This window comes from Durio zibethinus, chromosome 14 (genome assembly GCF_047325235.1).
Source record: "Durio zibethinus cultivar Kanyao isolate XHJ-2024 chromosome 14, ASM4732523v1, whole genome shotgun sequence".
NCBI lineage: Eukaryota > Viridiplantae > Streptophyta > Magnoliopsida > Malvales > Malvaceae > Durio > Durio zibethinus.
The window spans coordinates 4,117,143-4,138,123 of NC_143175.1; the positions used below are offsets into that span (position 1 = coordinate 4,117,143).

The following is a 20,981-nucleotide window of genomic DNA, read 5'->3' on the forward strand; positions in this document are numbered from 1 at the left end:
CTGAGTTTTAAGTTTAATTAATAATGAAATTAATATATTTATAAAGAAAAGTTATTATTATTATTATTATTATTATTATTATTATTATAAAATAGATAAATAAACAAATAAATTTAAACATATAGAATTAAACCATACTTATATAAGAAAGATTAGAACCTAATATATTAAAGTTTTAAAACTTTTTATTTTTCATTAAAATAAAATTATCATTCTTAATGATTGCATGATTTACTAGAAGAATGCTAAACTTTAGATTTTAATAATTATTAGTCAAAACCTTGACACTTTAAATAAAAAAAAATTATCATACATAAATTGGAATATAATTTCTAACGATCTGAGATATCATTCAAAAGTTGAGTTGAAATAGATTGATCTAATCTGAGAAAATTTTACTTTATTCTCAAACCAAACAATAAAGATGTGATCCTCCGCACCCTAACAAACCCACCTCTAATCTTTTGTAAAAATTTTAAAAAATATTCTTCTAGGAAGAAGGGGCATATCCGTAAATAAAAAAATTGCAAAAATATTATATACATTTCCCTTCTCCCCTTTCACTGGCAAAAAAAAAAAAAATCTACTTGTTGGTTTCTCTCTCTAGATCTCTCATGGCTTCCTGCTTCTCTCCCGTTGCTATCTCAGGTTTTTCATCTTTGATCTTTTTTTTTTCTTCATTAATTTTCCTTCCTGATTGTAATTAATTTTTTTTGCTTATATCAATTTAAATTTTGATTTTTTGTTTCTTTTAGTTCATTTAAACTTAATCATTTGAATCATTGATTGCTGCTTTCTTTTTTTTTTTTTTCTGAATTTATTTGAGTGATATTGTTGGATAAAGCTCGAGGTTACTATGCCGAAGGTTCAACAAATAAATAATAAATTTTTGCTATGTTAGAGGATTAAAGAAGGATAAAGGACTAGAAATAGATGTGCTTCAAGTTTGTCTCTTGATTCGGCTTGTGTTGTTTGATTTGTTTCAAGTGATTGAGGTTTGAAAGAACGTACTTATGTTTGTACTGGGGTAGGTATGATTAACAGTGTACTTCTTCTGTCTTGTTCTGTGTTTTGTTGACTGGGAATGTAAATTTTAGGAATAGAAAATCTGTTCTTTGAATTTATGTTCTTTTCTGAAATTGGATTACTAATAATTTTCATTGATATCAAATTTCTATGGTTTTTGGTGTAAAAAGCCAAAAAAAAAAAAGAAAAGAAGAAGATTTAGGGATCAAGTGCAATAAATTATGAAAAATAACAACCACATTGCAAACATCCAAAAATGAAGTTAAGACATGTAAAATGGGATAGATCCTAGAAGGACTACTTTTACCGTTTCACATCACATTGGTTTTTTACTTTATTGATTCATCTTGGGGTTTGTGATGGATCACTTTTAATGCTGACATATAACGATCAAATGATTTATTATCGAGTTCTTGCTTCATTCTCAATTTATTATTATTTCTTTCTTGGTTTATAGGTTGTTCTCATCTCAAGGCACGTGAGGTTTGTTTCACTAAGTCCAGCACCTTTGGGAAAACACCAAGTTTGGCAGTTCAGAGGAAACCAGTGCCACCAAACCGCCAGTTTTCAGTTTGTGCTGAGTATCGGTATGTCATTCTGGATGTCAGTCCACGTGAACTAAGCTTAGATGCATATAATAATGTTTCTCATAAGATTATGCTTATGAGGGGTAAGCTGAACCTGTGATTATGAGTCATTGTTACTTGAGCTACATCTCTCTAAAGGTTTTGGTTTTAGGTTTGTGCTATATTGGTCATATGCTGTGTTATAGGATGTCGCACATTCCAAATCCTTTGTCTTACTAAACTACCTTGATTCAAAACCATAAATCTGCAAAACACGATGTACCAAGGAAGTTATAAAGTTTCGAGACAATTATAGTGTAAACTAAATCTGGAATCAGAAATTCAATTGCCAAATGTCAAAAATCAAGTCTCAATATCAAATATCTAAAAGCCTTGAGTTCTTTACAATACCATTTATAGAGTTCTTGTGCCTCATTGTTGAGCGCATTTGGAGAATGAAGTCAATAGAAACATTTCAACGGAACAAATTATCAGACTCTTGGCTATTAATACCCAATGGTTGTTATGTTGCTTATTGGATGATATCTATATTAATAAATTTTTATTTGACTGTTAAAAAGCTTGTAAATTAAATGCTGAATTAACGTCCCCTCTCAATGCACAAACTCAAAAGATGTAAAGCATAGAGCCATCTCAACTCCTCGTTGGTATATACTGTTCAATATTTATTTTTTCTTCTGAATGTTCTTAAGCTGATTCTGTACATGTACCAAGCAAAAAAAAAAAGGCTGATTTTAATGTTGTGCTATGTTTAGATTTACTTAAAGTAGGATTTTTGCCAATTGCCTATGTTGATTTTGTCTCAATAGCAATTCTGGTAATTTCTTCTCTTTTCTCATCTTTTGTTGTTCCCTCTGATATATTCAGTGATGGCAGTAGGGGTGGAGGAAGTGATTTTGCCACTGGTTTTTTATTAGGAAGTGCTATATTTGGAACTTTGGGATATATTTATGCGCCACAGGTGATTAATATTCGCTTTCAGCTTTAGTAAATTTCCTGCCTATGTTTTTAATATATCCAATCAATGACCTGAAGTTGACTGAAAGTGTCCTTGTAGTGGTTGTCATACTAGAGCCATAACTGGCATTAGTACCCAAAGAGGTCACCTATCATATTTTGTATGGAGGTGATGAAATGTTATCCGCTGTTCTTTTTTGCCATGAAATGCCAACTTTTTGCTATTATGTATTTTGGTTATTCAGGTCAGATCCTCAATTCTTAATTTGTTGTTTTCATTTAGATTAGAAGAGCCCTGCTAAATGAAGATGAACACGGATTCCGGAAGGCAAGGCGACCGATATATTCTGATGATGACTATGATAGTGGTTTAGAGGTAATCAGGTTCTACTTTTTTTCTGCAAGTCTGTCCATTGATATATGCTATTATTATCTTTATATTAATTCAGAATATTGGAAGCAGAAAACCAGGCAGATCCTGAATGCAAAAATCGGCCAACTCAATTCTGCCATCGACAATGTATCCTCACGTTTGAGGGGTGGCAAAAAATCACCTACTGTGCCGGTCGAGACTGACCCTGAATTTGAAGCTTCCATGTAAGACGTGTTTGTTTGCTTAGTCAAGACGTTGAGTTTCAGTGATTGATGGTTGGTACCTGTGCTTCTTTAATGGATTCTTAATTTCGCTGTGTGGTTTGAAAATTTTATATGGGATTTTGCAGTATTAATATTAATAGGATAGGAACTAAAGTTGAATTCACTTCCAATTAAAAAAAGGGATAATACCTATTTGGTTGTTGAATTATTGCATTTTTTTATAATTTGATATTTAAATAAAAAATTTTTAATTTAGTACTTAAAACTTTGATACCATATACCAATATATTCAATAACTTAACACCGTTAAAAAAATTGACATGGTCTTTAACCAATTAAAATAACAAGTGTTAAAGAAAAGCCATGTCATATTTGACGTGGCATGATATGTCTGTCTACACGTGGATTGTATAATCCTTCTTCATTCAATAAAAAAAAAAATACGGGAAAAAGGAAAAATTAGGATTTCTGGCTGAAAAACAGTACTCAAGAACCCAGTTTCTTGAAGTCTCTATTCCATTCAATGGCAGCTCACCATTGCTTTCCCAATTTCAAGAAATTTTTTTTTTTAAATAATGAACTTAATATTATTTCATTCAAAACAAAATTTCCTTGGCTCACAATTTCCGTTAGTTGTAGCCAGCCTAGTAATAAATTAACAACTTCACATCAAAACAAAAAATCAAAATCTTGAAAATTACTACTGGAAATTAATTTTATAAATTTGAAGAGGAAAAAATTAAATAAATAAACAGATCTAAAAATCTAATAAAGCGGGAAAAGAAAAGAACTTGCTTAAAAAGGATTCAGGAGTCAACTTTTTTACGGACGACGTGAGGAGCGTTGAAGAGATTTGAGAGTCGGCTGGCATAGGTTCCCTTTATCGAACCCTAGATGTACCAAGAAACACCCATTGAGATCTCGTTGCTTGATCCAAGCGAGAAAGGTGGGTTCTTTTCAAGCAATTTTGGTGACACAAATTGAAAAAGCTCAAGCTATTTGGTCTTGGGTTTTAGAGATTTTGGGATTTTTACCTTTCTGTTTTTTCGAGGTATGTAAAATTTTTTTTTTGTTTTATTAAGGTTTGTGTGAAAAAAAATTGACAGCCATGTCCACAATGTCATGGAATTTTTTAAACATTTATCAGCCTTTAATTGGTTAAAGTCCAGCGAAGGAGCAACTTTTTTTAACGGGGTTGATTGTGGGGCTAATTGTTAGACCAAAATGAAATTTAAGTACTTGATTAAAATTTTTTTTTGTTTAGATATCAAAATTAAAAAAAAAAACAATAATTTAGGGGCTATTTAGGTTATTATCCCTTAAAAAAATAAAACATAACGCAGTTACGCTATTGCGTTGATCAATTATAAAATAAAATTTACCAACTACTCAACTGTTTCTGGATTTTAGAACTGTTCGAAGATTTACCCCCTTTGTCTTTGTAAGAATTTCTGGAGGCAATATTCTTCCGTCCTTTACGTGCAGCAGCCATTGCACGTCGTCTCTGCTTGGCCAAGCTCTTCATTAGTTGAGCATCATCAGCATTCTGATTATCTTCCTCCTGGAACAACAAAAGAAAATATCTAGAATCATATCATAATTTAAGGAAAGAAAGCCATAAGGAAGTAGGATATGTATGATCATCTTACATGAAAAGGAAAAGTAGGTCACAACTAACTACTTCAAACAATGCTAAAACTACAATAAGAACATACTAGGCGTTATATCCCATAACTTTGGGATTGGCTGTATAAAAGGCCTAAAACGAATCATGTTAGATCATGGGTTCGAATCTTTTTGCACCACTTGTTTCTATCCACAATAACCTTTTCATCTACTTTCTTGACTTTCATATCATTTTTTATTATTAGAACTACTTTAAAAAAATGCACGTTTTGTCTTCAAGCATGTATATATATATATATATATGTATATATAACATGGTTGGAGGAAAGACAAATAATATATACCTCATTGCTTGAATTTTGACTTTCAGGATCACCACTTTGACCTGCTTCAGGGCTATGCTGGTTTTCATCTATTTGCCCTTCTTCATTACAACTTGAAGTTGGTTCTTCCTGAAGTTATTTTTCAATAGTCCTTAAGATCTACAGCACCCAGAGAGAGAAATAGAGAGAGTAATATGTAACACAAGAAAATGTCCACATGCATCCACAAAACTCTTCAGTTTATAAAATGCGGATAAAAGAAAGGCAACACACATGCAGAAATGCAAAAGTAAGTGCAGAGCCAAAACTTTTAGTCTCCCTTCTGGCCTAGTTCCTTCATTCATTGCCAGCAGGACTACAACAGCTGTCATAGCTATTGTTTAATATTTTGTTAATGCACCAATATTGTTTCATTGATTATGGATTACTTAGAGGCTGGAAATTAAAAAAAATTGTGAATCAGATCACATAAATCACAACATAACATCAAAAGATACTGAAGAACATACCTGATCTAAGTTCAATGAATCAAAGCCCTTTATGTTTGTTTGGCATGACTCAGATTCATGTTCATTGTCAGAAACATCATCCTCTGCAACATTGCCTTCAATGAACTGCATAAAATAGCATTGGCTGCAATTATTAAGTATGATATGACTTCCCCCACAAAAGAAGATCATCATATTTATGCTGCAAAAGTTCAAAGTCTCCAACTAGTTTCCAACATTTGAGATGCAAGTCTGATAGAAGACGATTCCAAAACATATGGCTTATTTCTAGAATAGTTTACCAACACATAACAAATGTGAACACACAGAAAATGGTAATTACGGTAAAGCATGCTTCATCATACTTTCTGAATGTCATCCTGATCTTTTGTTGTAAATCCACTGGCAGCAAGTTCCTTGTCAAGAAAACCAGCAGTTTTGGTTATTGAAGAAAAGGTAGGCCTGCCACTTTCCTCTGTTTCTACCTCTGAATCATCAACATCATCAGAGCGTTCTTCAAAGGACAAGTTGAACCTAGATAAGACATTGGAAAAAGTTCATGATTTAATAGCATGAATTGCAGCAGCCAAAAAAGATATAAAAAAACAAGAACAGCACCCCTCCCTCATCAAATCTCAGTAAAACACATAAAATCCATAAGTACCAAAGAAAATAAGAGCAGAAACACTGATGTTGGAATTATATGGCAGTGGAATTGAAAGAAACAATTTATAAACACAAAAGGGAATCATAAAATAATTATTAGTGAATTCCTTTGTCTTTATCACCAAGTTGAGTGAATAAGACAGATACTTCAAACTTAACACTTCAATTAAAGCATGACTGTGCTAGCCACTTAAGTTCCGTTTGTTTTGCAAAAAATGATTTGAGGAAAATGATTTCTAAAAAATGTTTATATTTTCTGAATTGAAATAGATTTTCTGTTGTTTGGATGAATTAATGAAAAATGTTTTCCATTGTTTGATTGTTTTTTAAAAAATTTGTTTTTTTTTAAAATAATATTAAGATAACTATTAAAATATTAAAATTTATTTATTATTAAAATATATCAAAATTATTAATATTAAAAAATAATTATATTTTAATAATAATATTATGTTAATATAAAAATATTTAGAATAAAACTGTTTATTATTCTTTATATTATTTATTAATATATTATATTAGTAGTATATTATTTAATAATATATTATTATTATAATATTTATTAGTTAAATTAATAATATTTATTATTATATTATTTATTATAATATTACAATATTATTTATTAATATATTATAATATAATATTATTTATTAACATAATATTATTGATAAGTAAAATTATGCTCAAAAGTATTAATAAATAATTTTACTCATAGACAGCTTTTTTTCAGAAAATGTCTTCCTATTTTCAAATCCGTAAGACAATTTCCAGAAAAATGACCTTATTTTACATTAATCAATAAGTCATTTTTCATTGACCAGCCAGTTTTTCGTCAAATAAACACCTGAAAATGCGGAAATCATTTTCCGAAAGTCATATTCCATGAAACAAATGAACCCTTATATCATTCTTCTTTCTCTGGACTATAAAATTCTCAGAAGTAAGCATTATTTGGAATGAAGCATCAGATGCACTCTACAGAAAGTTAGGTAAAAGTATGTACATGCATTTTGAAACTTCAACTATCACCTAGAGGAATTGGTCAACAAAGGCATATTTCCATTAACAAGATTTTGCCTACTGCCAAAACTTCACCTTCAACTATACAGGATGATTGGCCAATAAAAAAAACCTACAGATAGGATAGAACAAATAAATTACAGCTAGAAAAGGTTATCAAATGGATGTAAGAACCCTATAATCCCCTCCTAGGTAAAAAACACATAAGTTATGCTGTTTAAATACAAGCCAAGGTTGTTTACCATGGCTGAAGTGACTACCTCCATAGAAATTTATCCATAGTGTAATCCAACTAAATGGTTTCATAGTCCGTGTTGAAATGCATGTGTAGACAATTTGTTATATACTTATCAACTAGCTTCTTTCTTACAAATATCAGAGCAGCAACAACTGGAAGAGCTATAAAGGATTTCTGAAACCATCATCTCTTTATCATTAAATTAGAAAAACAATCACTGACCTCTTGCCAAAAAACTTAAAAATGCATTCTATATCACGATCAAAGTACCTGAACAACAGAAAGAAGTAAATGAGAATATACCATCTGATTCACACAGGTAAAAAGAGCATAAAAACTAGGACTAGCATCAGAAAGAAGACAAAGCATCGTACATCTGTGCATTACGGTGTGATACAGATACCATTTGGGGAAAATCAATCATTGTCACTTTTTCATCATCATCAATCTACAGAGAAAAGAAATTTCAAATATATATTAAATAATTTTACACTTAAAAACAGGAATATGAAGCTCACAAAGTATTTTGTATTTTTCTTTTAATTAAAAAGAAAAATTGACACCCATTCAATTGCATGATCTCACTAAAGTTGTAAGCTAACAAGAAAACAACTAAAACTGCAAAAATTTGTCATGTGTGACCAAATAGAGTGCCTCAAATGCATACCATTATGTTAAACTCATTGAAGTCACAATGAATGAGACCATGTTCTGCCAGATGAACAACAAGGCCAATGATTGTGTCAAAAACTGTCTCTGGATTTTGCAACTGCTTCACCTGTACACTGTATTATGCAAAAGAAAATAATAATCCAAGCCATCTCAGCCATACCAAAGTAACTCCAATAGACACCGTATAGGGTAATAAATGTGTGAAGAAAATGAGAAAAGAAAAAAGGAGAGGCAAATAGTAGTTATCAACACATTATGAAGATAAACCCAGAGTTGTCAAGCAATTCTAACAGAAAAGAGAGCAAGAATATTTGAAACTGTGACACCGATTAACATTAAATTATATCATCAAAAACATCGGTTTATTGACACAACCAATGCCACTCATTTCATGAGAAAAAAAATATGAAAAAGAAGTTAGAGTTTAAGGACCAAGAGATTATAATTCCTTTCCCCTTTTGTGGCTATCAATTTTGTTCATTCACTTCCAAATGATTGACAAAAAAGCCACTTGACATGCATGCAACAGGGTTAAATGCAAACATATTCAGAGTATTATGGAGAAAATCTTACAGTGGATAACCTTGGATAAGCGACATAACTACACAATGCCTATTACAGTCCACAGCATTCGGTACAGGAAAACCATGCTCTTCCAAAGCCTGCATAAGAGAAGCACAAGTATAAAATCCAACCCTGGTTACTACAAGAAAGAACCAAAGCAAGTAATGGGAAAATATAAAGAGAACCTTCATAAATGCATATTCCTTGAGTGCAGCTAAGCGAGACAAATAGAGCCAGTTATAACTACTTCGATGCCTTAAGTAGTCACGCTTAGTTTTGACAGCCCTAAAGGAAGTTCTACCGAGTCTATGCAACTTCATTGCCATCACAGTTCCGTCTTCGCGGGCAACCTCAAAGATATCTTGAACAAGCAAAAAATGAGATAACTTCTAATAACAGCTATGAAATAGTAAAATATATAAACTAGTAGATTTAGGTAGAAAGAGCTACCAGACTCTTTGCCGACCCCGATTTGACGACCAACTGCAGTGAAAACTCCCCTGTTGACCATGGTTTTAATGGCAAGGAAATCATATCCAAGGTATGTAAGACGAAACCCATCATCTAAATTCAAGAGAAAAAAACTCTAAAAAGTTACTAAATAGAAAAAAAAAAAAAAAAACAAAATTGATTAAAATGAACAAATGACTAAAAATAAAAACAACACAATTATTCTGTATAAAATTAAAATCATGCATTTTGTTTCTCCAAAGAGATTATAATTCTAATTTATTCCAAAATATATTACTACCAACTTTATATGGAAAATATTTTTTATTTATTTTAAACTTATTAAACAAAAAAAAAGAAGCAAAAAATTAAAATAATGCCTAAAAATTAATTAAAAAAAGGGTAAAACGAACATTTGGAAGAGTCATGGTGCAGTAGTTTATGCTTGAGTAAGTTCTTCAAAACCTTGTAAGTGCCTCCATGCCTGAAATTAAAATTAATACATTTTATTATTTACCAAAAAAAGGAAAAAGCAAAAGAAAAGGCATAATTATAAATCAAAATAATAATAATAACTAATAATATTATTATTATTACTTGAGGGAAGCAATACGGTCGATGAGGTCTGAAGGCACGATTTCATGCTGAAAAAAAAGGTTAAAAATTAATAATGAAATTAAAATTCTAAAAAATAATTACAGAAACTAACAAACTTTTAGAAACAATAAGAATCATTCATTCAAACATTTCTCATGCCCAGTTCGACGGCGGTTAGAACCCTAAAATCATCTTTGGAGAGATATCTCAAAACGTCGACGTCCAGCTTCATTTTTTCTTTCTTATTTTCTTAATTTACTCCAATTCTTCTTCAAAACCAGAATTCAGCTCTGAGAAAAAAGCAGCAAACGGCGAAGAAGAGCGGCGCGAAACGGAGGAGATAAAAGGAAGCGACGGCCAAAAACCACAGGTTTGATGATGGAGGGTTTCAGTTATTTGGGCTCTAATGGGTTTTAATAAATGTCTGCCAATATATGTAATTTAATTAGAAATCACACAGTTATAGCATTACTAGGATTTGGCACGCCTATTATGTAGATTTTTCTTTTTTTTTTCTTTAAAAATATAAGTTTTTAAAAGCAAAATTATACTAATATTTTTTTAGTTTAATTTTTTGATGTTTTGTACACCTTCAGTGAATTATGTAATGTCATTTCATCAATTATCAAATATAAATTTTTACTAATTCTTAAGATAAATACACAAAAATTAATTTCTTTTAAAAAAACTTATTAATAAGATGGTATGTAAATAAATTTTATAAATTGATAATGTATTAAATATAAATTTATTTTTTTATATAGAAATAAGTAGTTTTGTAATTTTAAAATAAAAATATGTTTTATAAATTTAAAAAACATGAATGTATTTAATTTTATATTTATTGTATCATTTTTCAAAAATTTTATATTTTTTCAACTAAACTGGCATTACTTAATTGGTCTTACCAAATTTAATTAGAGATTTTAATAATAATATAGATCTATTTTTGTTTTGGCTAAAGGGTATAAAACCTCCTGAATTATAATAAAAAATCAACAAAAGTTATTATATTTTAGTATAAGCAATAAATCGATTCAATATTTATTTATATTTAATTAAGTATTTAATTGGATGAAAAAGTAAACACTTTTAATTTTTTATTCATTAAGATAAAATTTTAATGTGATATTAATAAAATAGATAAAAATTTATCACTTTGTGCAATTAATATATGTGAAAATAAATAAAATAAAATATTTTTCTTCCTTATTTTTTTCTTCATTTTCTCTAAAATCCTTCTAAGAGTTCAATCAATTATAATTTAGAGATTGATTAAATAAATTTTCAAATGTGATTAATTTCATCTATTTAAAAGCTAAATTGAGGCGAAATAAAATATTAAAAGTTTGATTTATTATAATGAAATATTAAAAACTTAAATAATTATTGAATTATAAATTTAAAATATTTTTAACCTTTTAAATTTTTATTTTTGAAAAAATAAAAAGTATATACCCATTGATTTTTGTTGAATTATAATTAGGAAAATCTAGACCAAGATAAGAATTAGAAAAGAAAAAAAAAACATTATGAAGTTACATCTTGAATAAAAAATTGTGCATGTTGGCATGTGATTTTTTCACCTCTTTTTCATTGTTAACTTTAAATTTAAATTTTTATTGCATTAATTATGGATTAAAAACCTTTGTTTAAGGAATAAGTATTCATATTATTTATTGATTTTTTTCATTTGCAAATAATGCTTATGCAGTCACTTTTAAATTATTTTTAAAAAATAATAGAAAAGAAAAATTACCACATTCTTTAGCTACCAAAATTAACATGTTTATACATATCCTTTAAAATATAGTAAAAATAAAAATAATTAATAAAAACATGTTGACATTTTTTAAAATTTTATTTGTAGTGTATATTCAAAAAGAATTTTATCTAATTATTATATTTTTTTTTGCAAAATTATAGACCGATATTTCATAATAATTTTTCCTATTTTAGTTTAAAAATGATGACATAGAAATAAACAATCGAAAGTGAAAAAAAAATTTAATCGAAATTTCTTTCCAACTTAAAAGTGAAGTGGCAAAAAGGAAAAAGATAAAAAAGAGTCAAATAAATAATAAAATTGGCAGGAAGCAAAGAGGGCGGATCCATCGAAGCGATAAACTTTGGACTTAACTATGGAACTCGTCGTTTTATGGCCGGGATTTTTTTCTCAAAAGGCCTTGCAATGTTTTCTTTCCTTTAATACCCTTCTCAACTTTATTAATATCAACTGAATTCAATTTGCAAGCATTGCTACAATACATCAGCCTTCATCTGCTAATGGTGAGACCTTCCTTAATTTAAATTAGTACTTTTTTATTTACTTAATGAAATATGGCTTTTTTTTTTCTTTTCCTAGTTGCTTGTTGAGCAAAATGTGAGAGAATTTCTTTAAAGAGAGATCATAAAATATAGAATAATTTGAAAAATTTTAACTATGATCTTCAAAATGATATTGAGTTTTGAGTTTTGAGTTTAATTAATAATGAAATTAATATATTTGTAAAAAAAATTATTATTATTATTATTATAATGAAATAGATAAATCAACAATTAAATTTGAACATATAAAATGAAATCATACTTATATAATATGATATTTGAATCTAATATTTTAAATTTTACAATTTTTTATTTATCATTAAAATAAAATTATCATTTTTAATGGTTGCGTGATTTATTGAAAAAAAAAAGTTAAAATTTTAATTTTAATAATTATGATTCAAAATCTCCAGACTTCATATAAAAAAAATATCATCGATGAAATTGGAATATAATTTTTAGTCAAATTGAGATATCATTCAAAAGTTAAGTTGAAATAGAAGTGATTTAATCTGAGAAGATTTTACTTTATTTTTCAAACCAAACAACAAAGATGCGATCCTCCGCACCCTAACAAAACCCACCTCTAATCTTTTGTAAAAAAAATAAAAAAGTATACTCTTATAGGAAGAAGGGGCGTATCCGTAAATGAAAATCCAAAATGGAATTGCAAAAATATCATATATACATTTAACAATTCCCCTCTCCCCTCTAACTGGCCAAACAACAACCTACCCTTTGATTTCTCTTTCTATATCTTTCATGGCTTCCTGCGTCTCTTCCGTTGCTATCTCAGGTTTATCATCTTTAATCATTTTTTTTATTTCTTCATAAATTTTCCTTCCTGATTGTAATTAATTTTTTTTGCTTATATCAATTTAAATTTTGATTTTTTGTTTCTTTTAGTTCATTTAAACTTAATCATTTGAATTATTGATTGCTGCTCTCTATTTTTTTTTCTCAATTTATTTGAGTGATATTGTTGGATAAAGCTCGAGGTTACTGTGCCGAAGGTTCAACAGATAAATGACAAATATTTGCTTTGTTAGAGGATTAAAGAAGGGAAAAGGACTAGAAATAGATGTGCTTCAAGTTTGTTTCATGATAAAACATGTTTTGTTTGATTTGTTTCAAGTGATTTAGGTTTGAAAGAACATGCTTATGTTTGTAGTGGGGCAGGTATGAATAGCAGTGTACTTCTTCTGTCTTTGTTCTATGTGTTTTGTTGACTGGGAATGTAAATTTTAGGAATAGAAAATCTGTTCTTTGAATTTATGTTCTTTTCTGAAATTGGGTTACTAATGATTTCCATTGATATCAAATTTCTATGGTTTTTGGTGTAAAAAGCCAAAATAATAATAATAATAACAACAACAACAACCATATTGCTAACATCCAAAAATGAAAGTAAGACATGTAAAATGGGATAGATCCTAGAAGGAGTACTTTTACGGTTTCACATCACATGGGTTTTTTACTATATTGATTCATCTTGGGTTTTGTGATGGATTGCTTTTAATGCTGACATATAACAATGAAATGATTTGTTATCGACTTCTTGCTTCATTCTCAATTTGTTATTATTTCTTTCTTGGTTTATAGGTTGTTCTCATCTCAAGGCACCTGAGGTTTGTTTCACTAAGTCCAGCACCTTTGGGAAAACGCCAAGTTTGGCAGTTCGGAAGAAACCAATTCCATCAAAGCACCAGTTTTCAGTTTGTGCTGAATATCGGTATGTCATTCTGGATTTCAGTCCACGTCAACTAAGCTTAGATGCATATAATAATGTTTCTCATAAGAGTATGCTTATGAGGGGTAAGCTGAACCTGTGGTTATGAGTCATTGTTACTTGAGCTACATCTCTCTAAAGGTTTTGGTTTTAGGTTTGTACAATATTGTTCATATACTGTGTTATATGATGATGCATTTTCCAAATCCTTTATCTTACTAAACTCCTTGATTCAAAACCATAAACCTGCAAAACACAATACCAAGGAAGTTATAAAGTTTCGAGACAATTATAGTGTAAACTCAATATGGAATCTGAAATTCAATTGCCGAATGTCAAACATCAAGTCGCAATATCAAATATCTAAAAGCCTCGAGGTCCTTACAATACCGCTTATTGAGTTTCTTCTGCCTCATTGTTGGGCACATTTGGATAATGAAGTTAATAGAAACATTTCGACCGAAAAACTTATCAGACTCTTGGCTATTAGTACCCAAGTTGTTATGTTGCTTATTGGATGATATCTCTATTAATAAAGTTCTATTTGACCGTCAAAAAGCTTGTAAATTGGATGTTGAATTAACCTCCCCCCTCAACTCACAAACTCAAAAGATTTAAAGCGTAGAGCCATATCAACTCCTCCATGGTATATACCATTCAATTTTTCTTTTTTCCTTCTGAATGTTCTTAAGCTATTCTTTACATGTACCAGCAAAAAGAAGCTGATTTTTATGTTGTGCTATGTTTAGATTTACTTAAAGTAGGATTTTGCCAATTGCTTATGTTGATTTTGTCTCAACAGCAATCCTGCTAATTTCTTCTCTATTCTCATCTTTTGTTGTTCCCTTTGATATATGCAGTGATGGCAGTAGGGGTGGAGGAAGTGATTTTGCCGCTGGTTTTCTATTAGGAGGTGCTATATTTGGAACTTTGGGATATATTTATGCGCCACAGGTGATTAATATTTGCTTTCAGCTTTAGTAAATTTTCTGCATGTTTTTTTAACATATCCAATCAATGTCCTGAAGTTGACTGAAAGTGTCCTTGTAGTAGTTGTCATACTAGAGCCATAACTGGAATAGGTCATCTATCTTATTTTGTATGGAGGTGATGAAATGTTATCCGTTTTTGCCATGAAATGCCAACTTTTTGCTATTAAGTATTTTGGTTATTCGGGTCAGATCCTCAATTCTTAATTTGTTGTTTTCATTTAGATTAGAAGAGCCCTGCTAAATGAAGATGAACACGGATTCCGGAAGGCAAGGCGACCGATATACTATGATGATGACTATGATAATGGTTTAGAGGTAATCAGGTTCTACTTTTTTTCTGCAAGTTTGTCTATTCATATATGTTATTATTATCTTTATATTAATTCAGAATATTGGAAGCAGAAAACCAAGCAGATCCTGAATGCAAAAATCGGCCAACTCAATTCTGCCATCGACAATGTATCCTCACGTTTGAGAGGTGGCAAAAAACCACCTGCTGTGCCGGTTGAGACTGACCCTGAATTTGAATCTTCTATGTAAGACGTGCTTGTTTGCTTAGTAAAGACGTTGAGTTTAAGTGATTGATGGTTGGTCCCTGTGCTTCTTTAATGAATTCTTAATTTCGCTGTGTTGATCCAATTAAAATAAGGGATGGTACCCATTTGGCTTCTGAGTTATTGTAATTTTTTTTTGTGTGATACTCAAAACAAAAAAAGTTAATTCCGTATGACAATTTACCCAATGACTAAAACACCTATAAAAAATATTGACATGGTCTTTAACCAATTAAAATATGACTAGTGGTAAGATAAGGGCATGACGTATGTCTCTATTTGGTTTGCATAATTCTTATCCAAAATAAGAAGAAAATATTGGAAAAAGGAAAAATTAGGATTTCGAGCTGAAAAACAAACTCAAGAATCCAGTTCCTTGAACTCTCTCTGTTCCATTCAATGGCAGCTCACCATTACCTTCCCAACTTCCAGCGTTTTTTTTAAATTAATAATAATAAACTTATTATAATTTCAGTCAAAACCAATTTTCGTTGGCTCACAATTTCCGTTAGCTGTAGACTAGTAGCAAATTAACATCACATCAGAAAAACAAAAAAAAAAATCAAAATCTTGAAAACTACTACTAGTAATTAATTTTATAAATTTGAAGAGGAAAAAATTAAATAAATAAACAGGTCTAAAAATCTAATAAAGAGGGAAAAGAAAATAACTTGCTTAAAAAGGATTCAAGAGTCGAATTCTTTATAGACGAAATCGCCGATAACAACATGAGAAACGTAGTAGAGATTCAATAGTCCGTGAAACACTCATTCAATGTTTCTCACTCTGATCTGGTTGCATGATCCAAGTGAGGAAGATGGGTTCTTTTCAAGCAAATTTGGTGACACAAATTGCAAAAGATCAAGCTATTTGCTCTTAGATTTTAGAGATTTTCGAGATTTTGAAAATTAAAAATTTTTGGCAGATTAAAAAGATAAAGGTTAAAGTATTTTGGGTTTGAGGTCTTAAATTTTATTGCATGTATGTATAAGTAATCATTTTATTAAAATATGTTTTTTTTGTAATTATTAATATTTATATTTACGAGTTTGTTTGTGTTGATTTAAAAAAATAGATATAATTTATAAAAATAAAAAGTTTAAATGGGTGATATTATCGGTAAAGATAAATTTTTTTATGTTGAATTTATTTAAAAAGATGTTTGACTATTGACTCAATTTTATTTTTAAGTTTTTCATCAATCAAGATTTTTAGAATATGAATATTATGTTTTTTTATTTTATGAGGGATATTGTTATCTATGATCTAATGAAAATACCATATAAGGTTAATATAAAGACCATCTACTAACTAGTATATTTTTATTAAACATAGATATATAAAATGTAAATTAATTGAAAATGAATACTTATATTTTGTTAATAGTGGATGAACAAGGAACATTTTAAGCAAAACGAAATTGATAAAGTTTGTAAAGAATTGTGTTACTATGTATCCACATTTGCATATCGATGATTGAGGACAATCAATCAATTGTAAATTTATACAATAGTTTCAAATTCTTTGTACTTCACATGAATGTATAGTTGTTAATTTTTATAAAATCATAATTTTTTCAATTAATTCCAATCCCAATTATTTCAATTTAACACTATGATGATCATTTTTTTATATATAGTTTATTCAATTAAAAATTGTATCATTCACACAAGTAAGATTTTTTATTTTATTAATAAAAAAATGAAAACAATCATATATACAACATTAAATATTAAATTTCAATTTAAAGAAATGAATTTATAACCTGTCAATTTATTTTCAAAATATAAACCTCTTTATACTAATAAATTGAATATCAATAATACATAATATATAAATGCTAACAATATGCATTACATTCTACATGTGTCCAGAAAAAAAAAAAAGTCAAAAGATGAACAATGGGCATTACATTTGTTTAACCGCTTTCATATATAGTCCTTTCTATATGCATGTGACGATGCAAAGAAAAACTCTACTTTGTGATTTTCTTTTAATATATACTCACCAACAGTGAGCATTTCATTAGTCGAGAAACCGTCAAGTTGCATAATTTTATTGAAAAGTGATATTCTTCTATCATTACTCTTGGCTTCTTTCATATCCAACTCCTAGATTGCTTATGTGCTAAATCAATTTAGTAATTGGTCCATCTTTACTCCTAGAACGCTTATTGCCTAATAATGTCCTAGTCGATGTTGGAGTAACTGAACCAATTTTTTCTTTGTCTTCTACTCTCACTGTATTTCCTTCATGATAGGGGTCAAATTTTGGAGAGAAATAAATATCTTCAATAGCATTCATTACTTTAATAGCATCAAATGTTATTTCAGTTTGTTGACCTCTTGCTCTGTCAGTTCTAAAAATCACTTTAAAATCATTAAAGAAAGTTAAAGGTTTGTTCCTTAACCCTTTAACATATGGATGACTCTACATAAAAGTTAAAATAAATATGAATAAAAAAATTAATAGAAAAAAATAAGTAAGTTAGGTGATAATTTAATCTTAAATAACTTACCTAAACCCATTCATCAAAAACTAGTTTCTCAACTATGATACATTTATCTTGATCATTTTATCCTAAATCCACTTGTATTTTTCATTTCACAAATAACATGATATGTCCTTTTAATAGCTTAAACTTTGACTCGATATAGGGGGTGGTTTTAAGTTGGAAATTGAGAATGAGTTACTCAAGCATTTTTTTAAGATACCTTAGATATCCAACATGGAATATTCTATTATTCGTTCTTTATTTAGGATTATCTGCCAATAAATGTAGGTATTGAACAAAATATGAATCTTTTTCTCTTATCCATGAATGGTTACTTACCCTCAAACTTTATATTCTTCTTCTGGATGGGTCTTTTACAAATTAAGAAGGATTGACACGAGATAAAGATATGTTGATTTCCTAATCACATGGTTAGACATCATGCAATAATATCAATATAGTAAATCAAAAATAAAAAAAGAGTAAAATGTCTGTATTAGGACATGAAGTAAACTAATAGACATGAACAAAAAACAAAGATTATTGAAAACGATTGTCATATACATTGTACACTTAACAAGAATATATATCAAATAAATATATATTCAACAAAAGTAAAAAATAAATTGTACACTCAATTATATGGTACAAAAATCAATTAAACCAAGCAAATATGATAAGAAACAAAAATCTATAATGTCCTTATCCCCGATATTGTAACCAATTTGTAAACATGTCCTATGCTAGATTGTCTCTATACTAAGTCTAAGATTCAATTGGCTTAACATGCGTAATTAAATCTTGATGTTTAAATCCATTTGGTTAACTACTACTTCCTTCAGTAATATCACCTTCAATATGGTCAATTACCATCTTAGACCTAATAAAATTACAGAGAAGACAAAAAGCATAAATGATTCTATACTTTGTCTTTATTGAATAAAATTACTTTTTTCTTAACATTGCCTATCTAGCTTTCAATATGTCAAAACATCTCTCGATGCAATTTATTCCTTGAAAGTGTTTCATATTAAAGTATTCCTATAGGGTATGTGGTTAGAGTCCTGACTTCTAATAATTAAGATAGTATCTTTGACCTCTATAAGGTGTCAAAAAATCTTCTCAATTTATGTACTAAGTATCACAGAAATAGTAATTACCTATTATAATGGAACAATATTAATGCATAAAAAAAGGTGTTTTATTATAAACAATATCAAAATATTAAAGATACTACCTTGTAGGATCCTTAACCCATTTCTGCATTTAATGGTATCCTTAGCACTCTACCATCTGCTATAAAATCGTCTCATCTTGATAGAATATATATGAATTACATATATAAGGTACAAACACTAAGGACATTGGTAGCAAATTCATTTTTCTTAATTTTATATGTAGGCCTATCAACTACATATACATTGATCTTGATGTATATCTCATTTAAGGCACCCCAACAACCCATGAACCATTTTAATCTATTATCTATTGAATTTTCTAGTATCGGTTTGAGTTTTTTAAATAACAAGGTATGCATTTTTAAAACAAAATTCAACACGTAATGGAATTATCTATTAATTGTCTTTTCAAATCTAGCTACTTAACGTTTCATATTCTTATTTTTTGTATGATGGGTAAAGATGTGGAGAAAGTTAATAACTATTTCTTTTATTGACATATGTTTAAATGCCTATAATTTTTTTTAAGTTTGAAGTAAATGACATAATTTTACAAAAGCTCTCTTATCCATTCTAGTATTATCTACACATTGTTTATTACTCTAAAAATCATTGCACTTAAGTTTATCTTTCTAATATGTAGCTTATCATAAAAGGTTTTAGTATAAGATACTTTACATCATTTTTCTAAGTTTTATTTCAGTTAAAGTCATAACAACAATAACTAACACATGCAACAACGTCTCTATCTAGTTCAAATGCAATATAAGCATTATAACTAATTACATTTTATTTCTTGGTGATAAATAAGCTGCAATTGCTTTTTTTTTTTTAAATCCTCGTTAATGCTGAAAATATTATTGAAAACATTACTGAAAATCAAATATTTGCATATGGTAGATGGTATCTATCACACATCCAAAGCAAAAACATAAACCAATAACAAAACATTTTTGGATGAACGAGCTAAAACCAAAATGAATAACACATTTGATATATTAACATATTTTGAATTAAGACCTAAACAAGATCTAAAAAAATTAAAAAATAAAATATTTAAATGCAACAAATAATGCAGAATAGATTATTAGGTAACAAATAGTAGACACACCATTGAAAAACGTAGATAAACCTAACAACACAAAGATTAAATTACAGACGTCAAAGCTGATGTTGGTTGAAATAAAAAAGTATTTGCTTAGAGCTATGTTAAGTGGTATTTGTTATTAAAATATAACGAAGACATCAATTGCAATGTTTTTTTTTATGTAAAAACATCATAATAACTATTAAAAAAATATTCTTTTAAATTTAATTAAACATTATAACGTTCATAATGTCATAAACATGATTTTCGAGAGAAAAAAATTTAAAATCCTCAATTACAACGTTAACCAAAGGTAATGAAATTTGGACCCTTTGTAGCTTGCCACCATCTATTGTTGAATCACTACTTGACTTTGCTAAGCTTAAATCTAATGACCTTGAAAAGCTTATAAACTTAGGACGGCCAATGAAGTTCACAATGAGATCGATTTCACAAAATAGGATAGCATCGGATGACGTTTCTATGTGGTAAATGCCATAATAGCTAGATAAAAATGCAAAACCAATATTATACAATTACGATGTATGTTAAGAGAAACGCCTTAATAGTTAAATTATTGTGTTTTATTTAAAAAAAAAAAAGTAAAAATTACTAAAAAAAAAAAAAATCATCATAGAATATATGAAATTAAGAAAAAAGTACAATTTATTGTGTTTTAATTAAAAAAATGTTGTAAAAATTTTTTTTTTCATTCAGACTTAATTTTTAAAAGAGTAATATATTATAAATTTTTTATTCAAGTTAAATATAAAACTCAAGTAATTTTTTGCTTTAAATCTTAAAATAT

At 28.7% G+C, this 20,981-nt stretch overlaps 3 protein-coding genes across 5 annotated transcripts; 2 read left to right on the forward strand and 1 right to left on the reverse strand.

The window, feature by feature from the left end:
* The first annotated feature begins 498 nt into the window (after positions 1-498).
* LOC111295460 (uncharacterized) lies at positions 499-3,372 on the forward strand. The gene is made up of 5 exons (XM_022888956.2): positions 499-648; positions 1,484-1,613; positions 2,481-2,574; positions 2,854-2,946; positions 3,034-3,372. The coding sequence occupies exons 1-5, from the start codon at positions 615-617 to the stop codon at positions 3,169-3,171; spliced, it is 489 nt and encodes a 162-aa protein (XP_022744691.2). The 5' UTR covers positions 499-614; the 3' UTR covers positions 3,172-3,372.
* A 1,034-nt stretch (positions 3,373-4,406) lies between these two features.
* On the reverse strand, positions 4,407-10,236 carry LOC111294577 (uncharacterized). Of its 3 annotated transcripts, none has more exons than XR_016327404.1 (13): positions 9,960-10,236; positions 9,812-9,858; positions 9,628-9,698; positions 9,215-9,328; positions 8,950-9,125; positions 8,774-8,862; positions 8,196-8,313; positions 7,903-7,976; positions 7,751-7,798; positions 5,970-6,138; positions 5,626-5,730; positions 5,138-5,275; positions 4,407-4,728 (listed from the first exon to the last, which is right to left on the reverse strand). XR_016327404.1 is itself a non-coding variant. In XM_022887968.2 (13 exons), the coding sequence occupies exons 1-13, from the start codon at positions 10,041-10,043 to the stop codon at positions 4,546-4,548; spliced, it is 1,386 nt and encodes a 461-aa protein (XP_022743703.1). In that variant the 5' UTR covers positions 10,044-10,233; the 3' UTR covers positions 4,407-4,545. The 3 variants fall into 3 exon arrangements, 2 of the variants coding, with proteins under 2 accessions (XP_022743703.1, XP_089599345.1); XM_022887968.2 differs by having other exon boundaries at positions 5,138-5,245; positions 9,960-10,233; XM_089743219.1 differs by lacking the exons at positions 4,407-4,728; positions 5,138-5,275 and adding an exon at positions 5,283-5,551.
* Positions 10,237-12,778: 2,542 nt separating this feature from the next.
* Positions 12,779-15,531, forward strand: LOC111295522 (uncharacterized). The gene is made up of 5 exons (XM_022889046.2): positions 12,779-12,935; positions 13,742-13,871; positions 14,729-14,822; positions 15,083-15,175; positions 15,263-15,531. Exons 1-5 carry the CDS (start codon positions 12,788-12,790, stop codon positions 15,398-15,400), a joined length of 603 nt encoding a protein of 200 aa, XP_022744781.2. The 5' UTR covers positions 12,779-12,787; the 3' UTR covers positions 15,401-15,531.
* The last annotated feature ends 5,450 nt before the right edge of the window (positions 15,532-20,981 follow it).

Excerpts from the sequence above, each read along its gene's own strand:
- LOC111295522 (XM_022889046.2), top strand. The coding sequence starts at position 12,788 with ATGAAAATCCAAAATGGAATTGCAAAAATATCATATATACATTTAACA. Across the intron at positions 12,936-13,741 it reads CTCTTCCGTTGCTATCTCAG|GTTGTTCTCATCTCAAGGCA; the intron begins GTTTATCATCTT and ends CTTGGTTTATAG. Across the intron at positions 15,176-15,262 it reads ACTATGATAATGGTTTAGAG|AAAACCAAGCAGATCCTGAA; the intron begins GTAATCAGGTTC and ends TATTGGAAGCAG.
- LOC111294577 (XM_022887968.2), bottom strand. The coding sequence starts at position 10,043 with ATGAAGCTGGACGTCGACGTTTTGAGATATCTCTCCAAAGATGATTTT. Across the intron at positions 7,977-8,195 it reads TCAATGAGTTTAACATAATG|ATTGATGATGATGAAAAAGT; the intron begins GTATGCATTTGA and ends TTTTCTCTGTAG. Across the intron at positions 6,139-7,750 it reads TTTAAGTTTTTTGGCAAGAG|GTTCAACTTGTCCTTTGAAG; the intron begins GTCAGTGATTGT and ends TGTCTTATCTAG.
- LOC111295460 (XM_022888956.2), top strand. The coding sequence starts at position 615 with ATGGCTTCCTGCTTCTCTCCCGTTGCTATCTCAG. Across the intron at positions 1,614-2,480 it reads TCAGTTTGTGCTGAGTATCG|TGATGGCAGTAGGGGTGGAG; the intron begins GTATGTCATTCT and ends TGATATATTCAG. Across the intron at positions 2,947-3,033 it reads ACTATGATAGTGGTTTAGAG|AAAACCAGGCAGATCCTGAA; the intron begins GTAATCAGGTTC and ends TATTGGAAGCAG.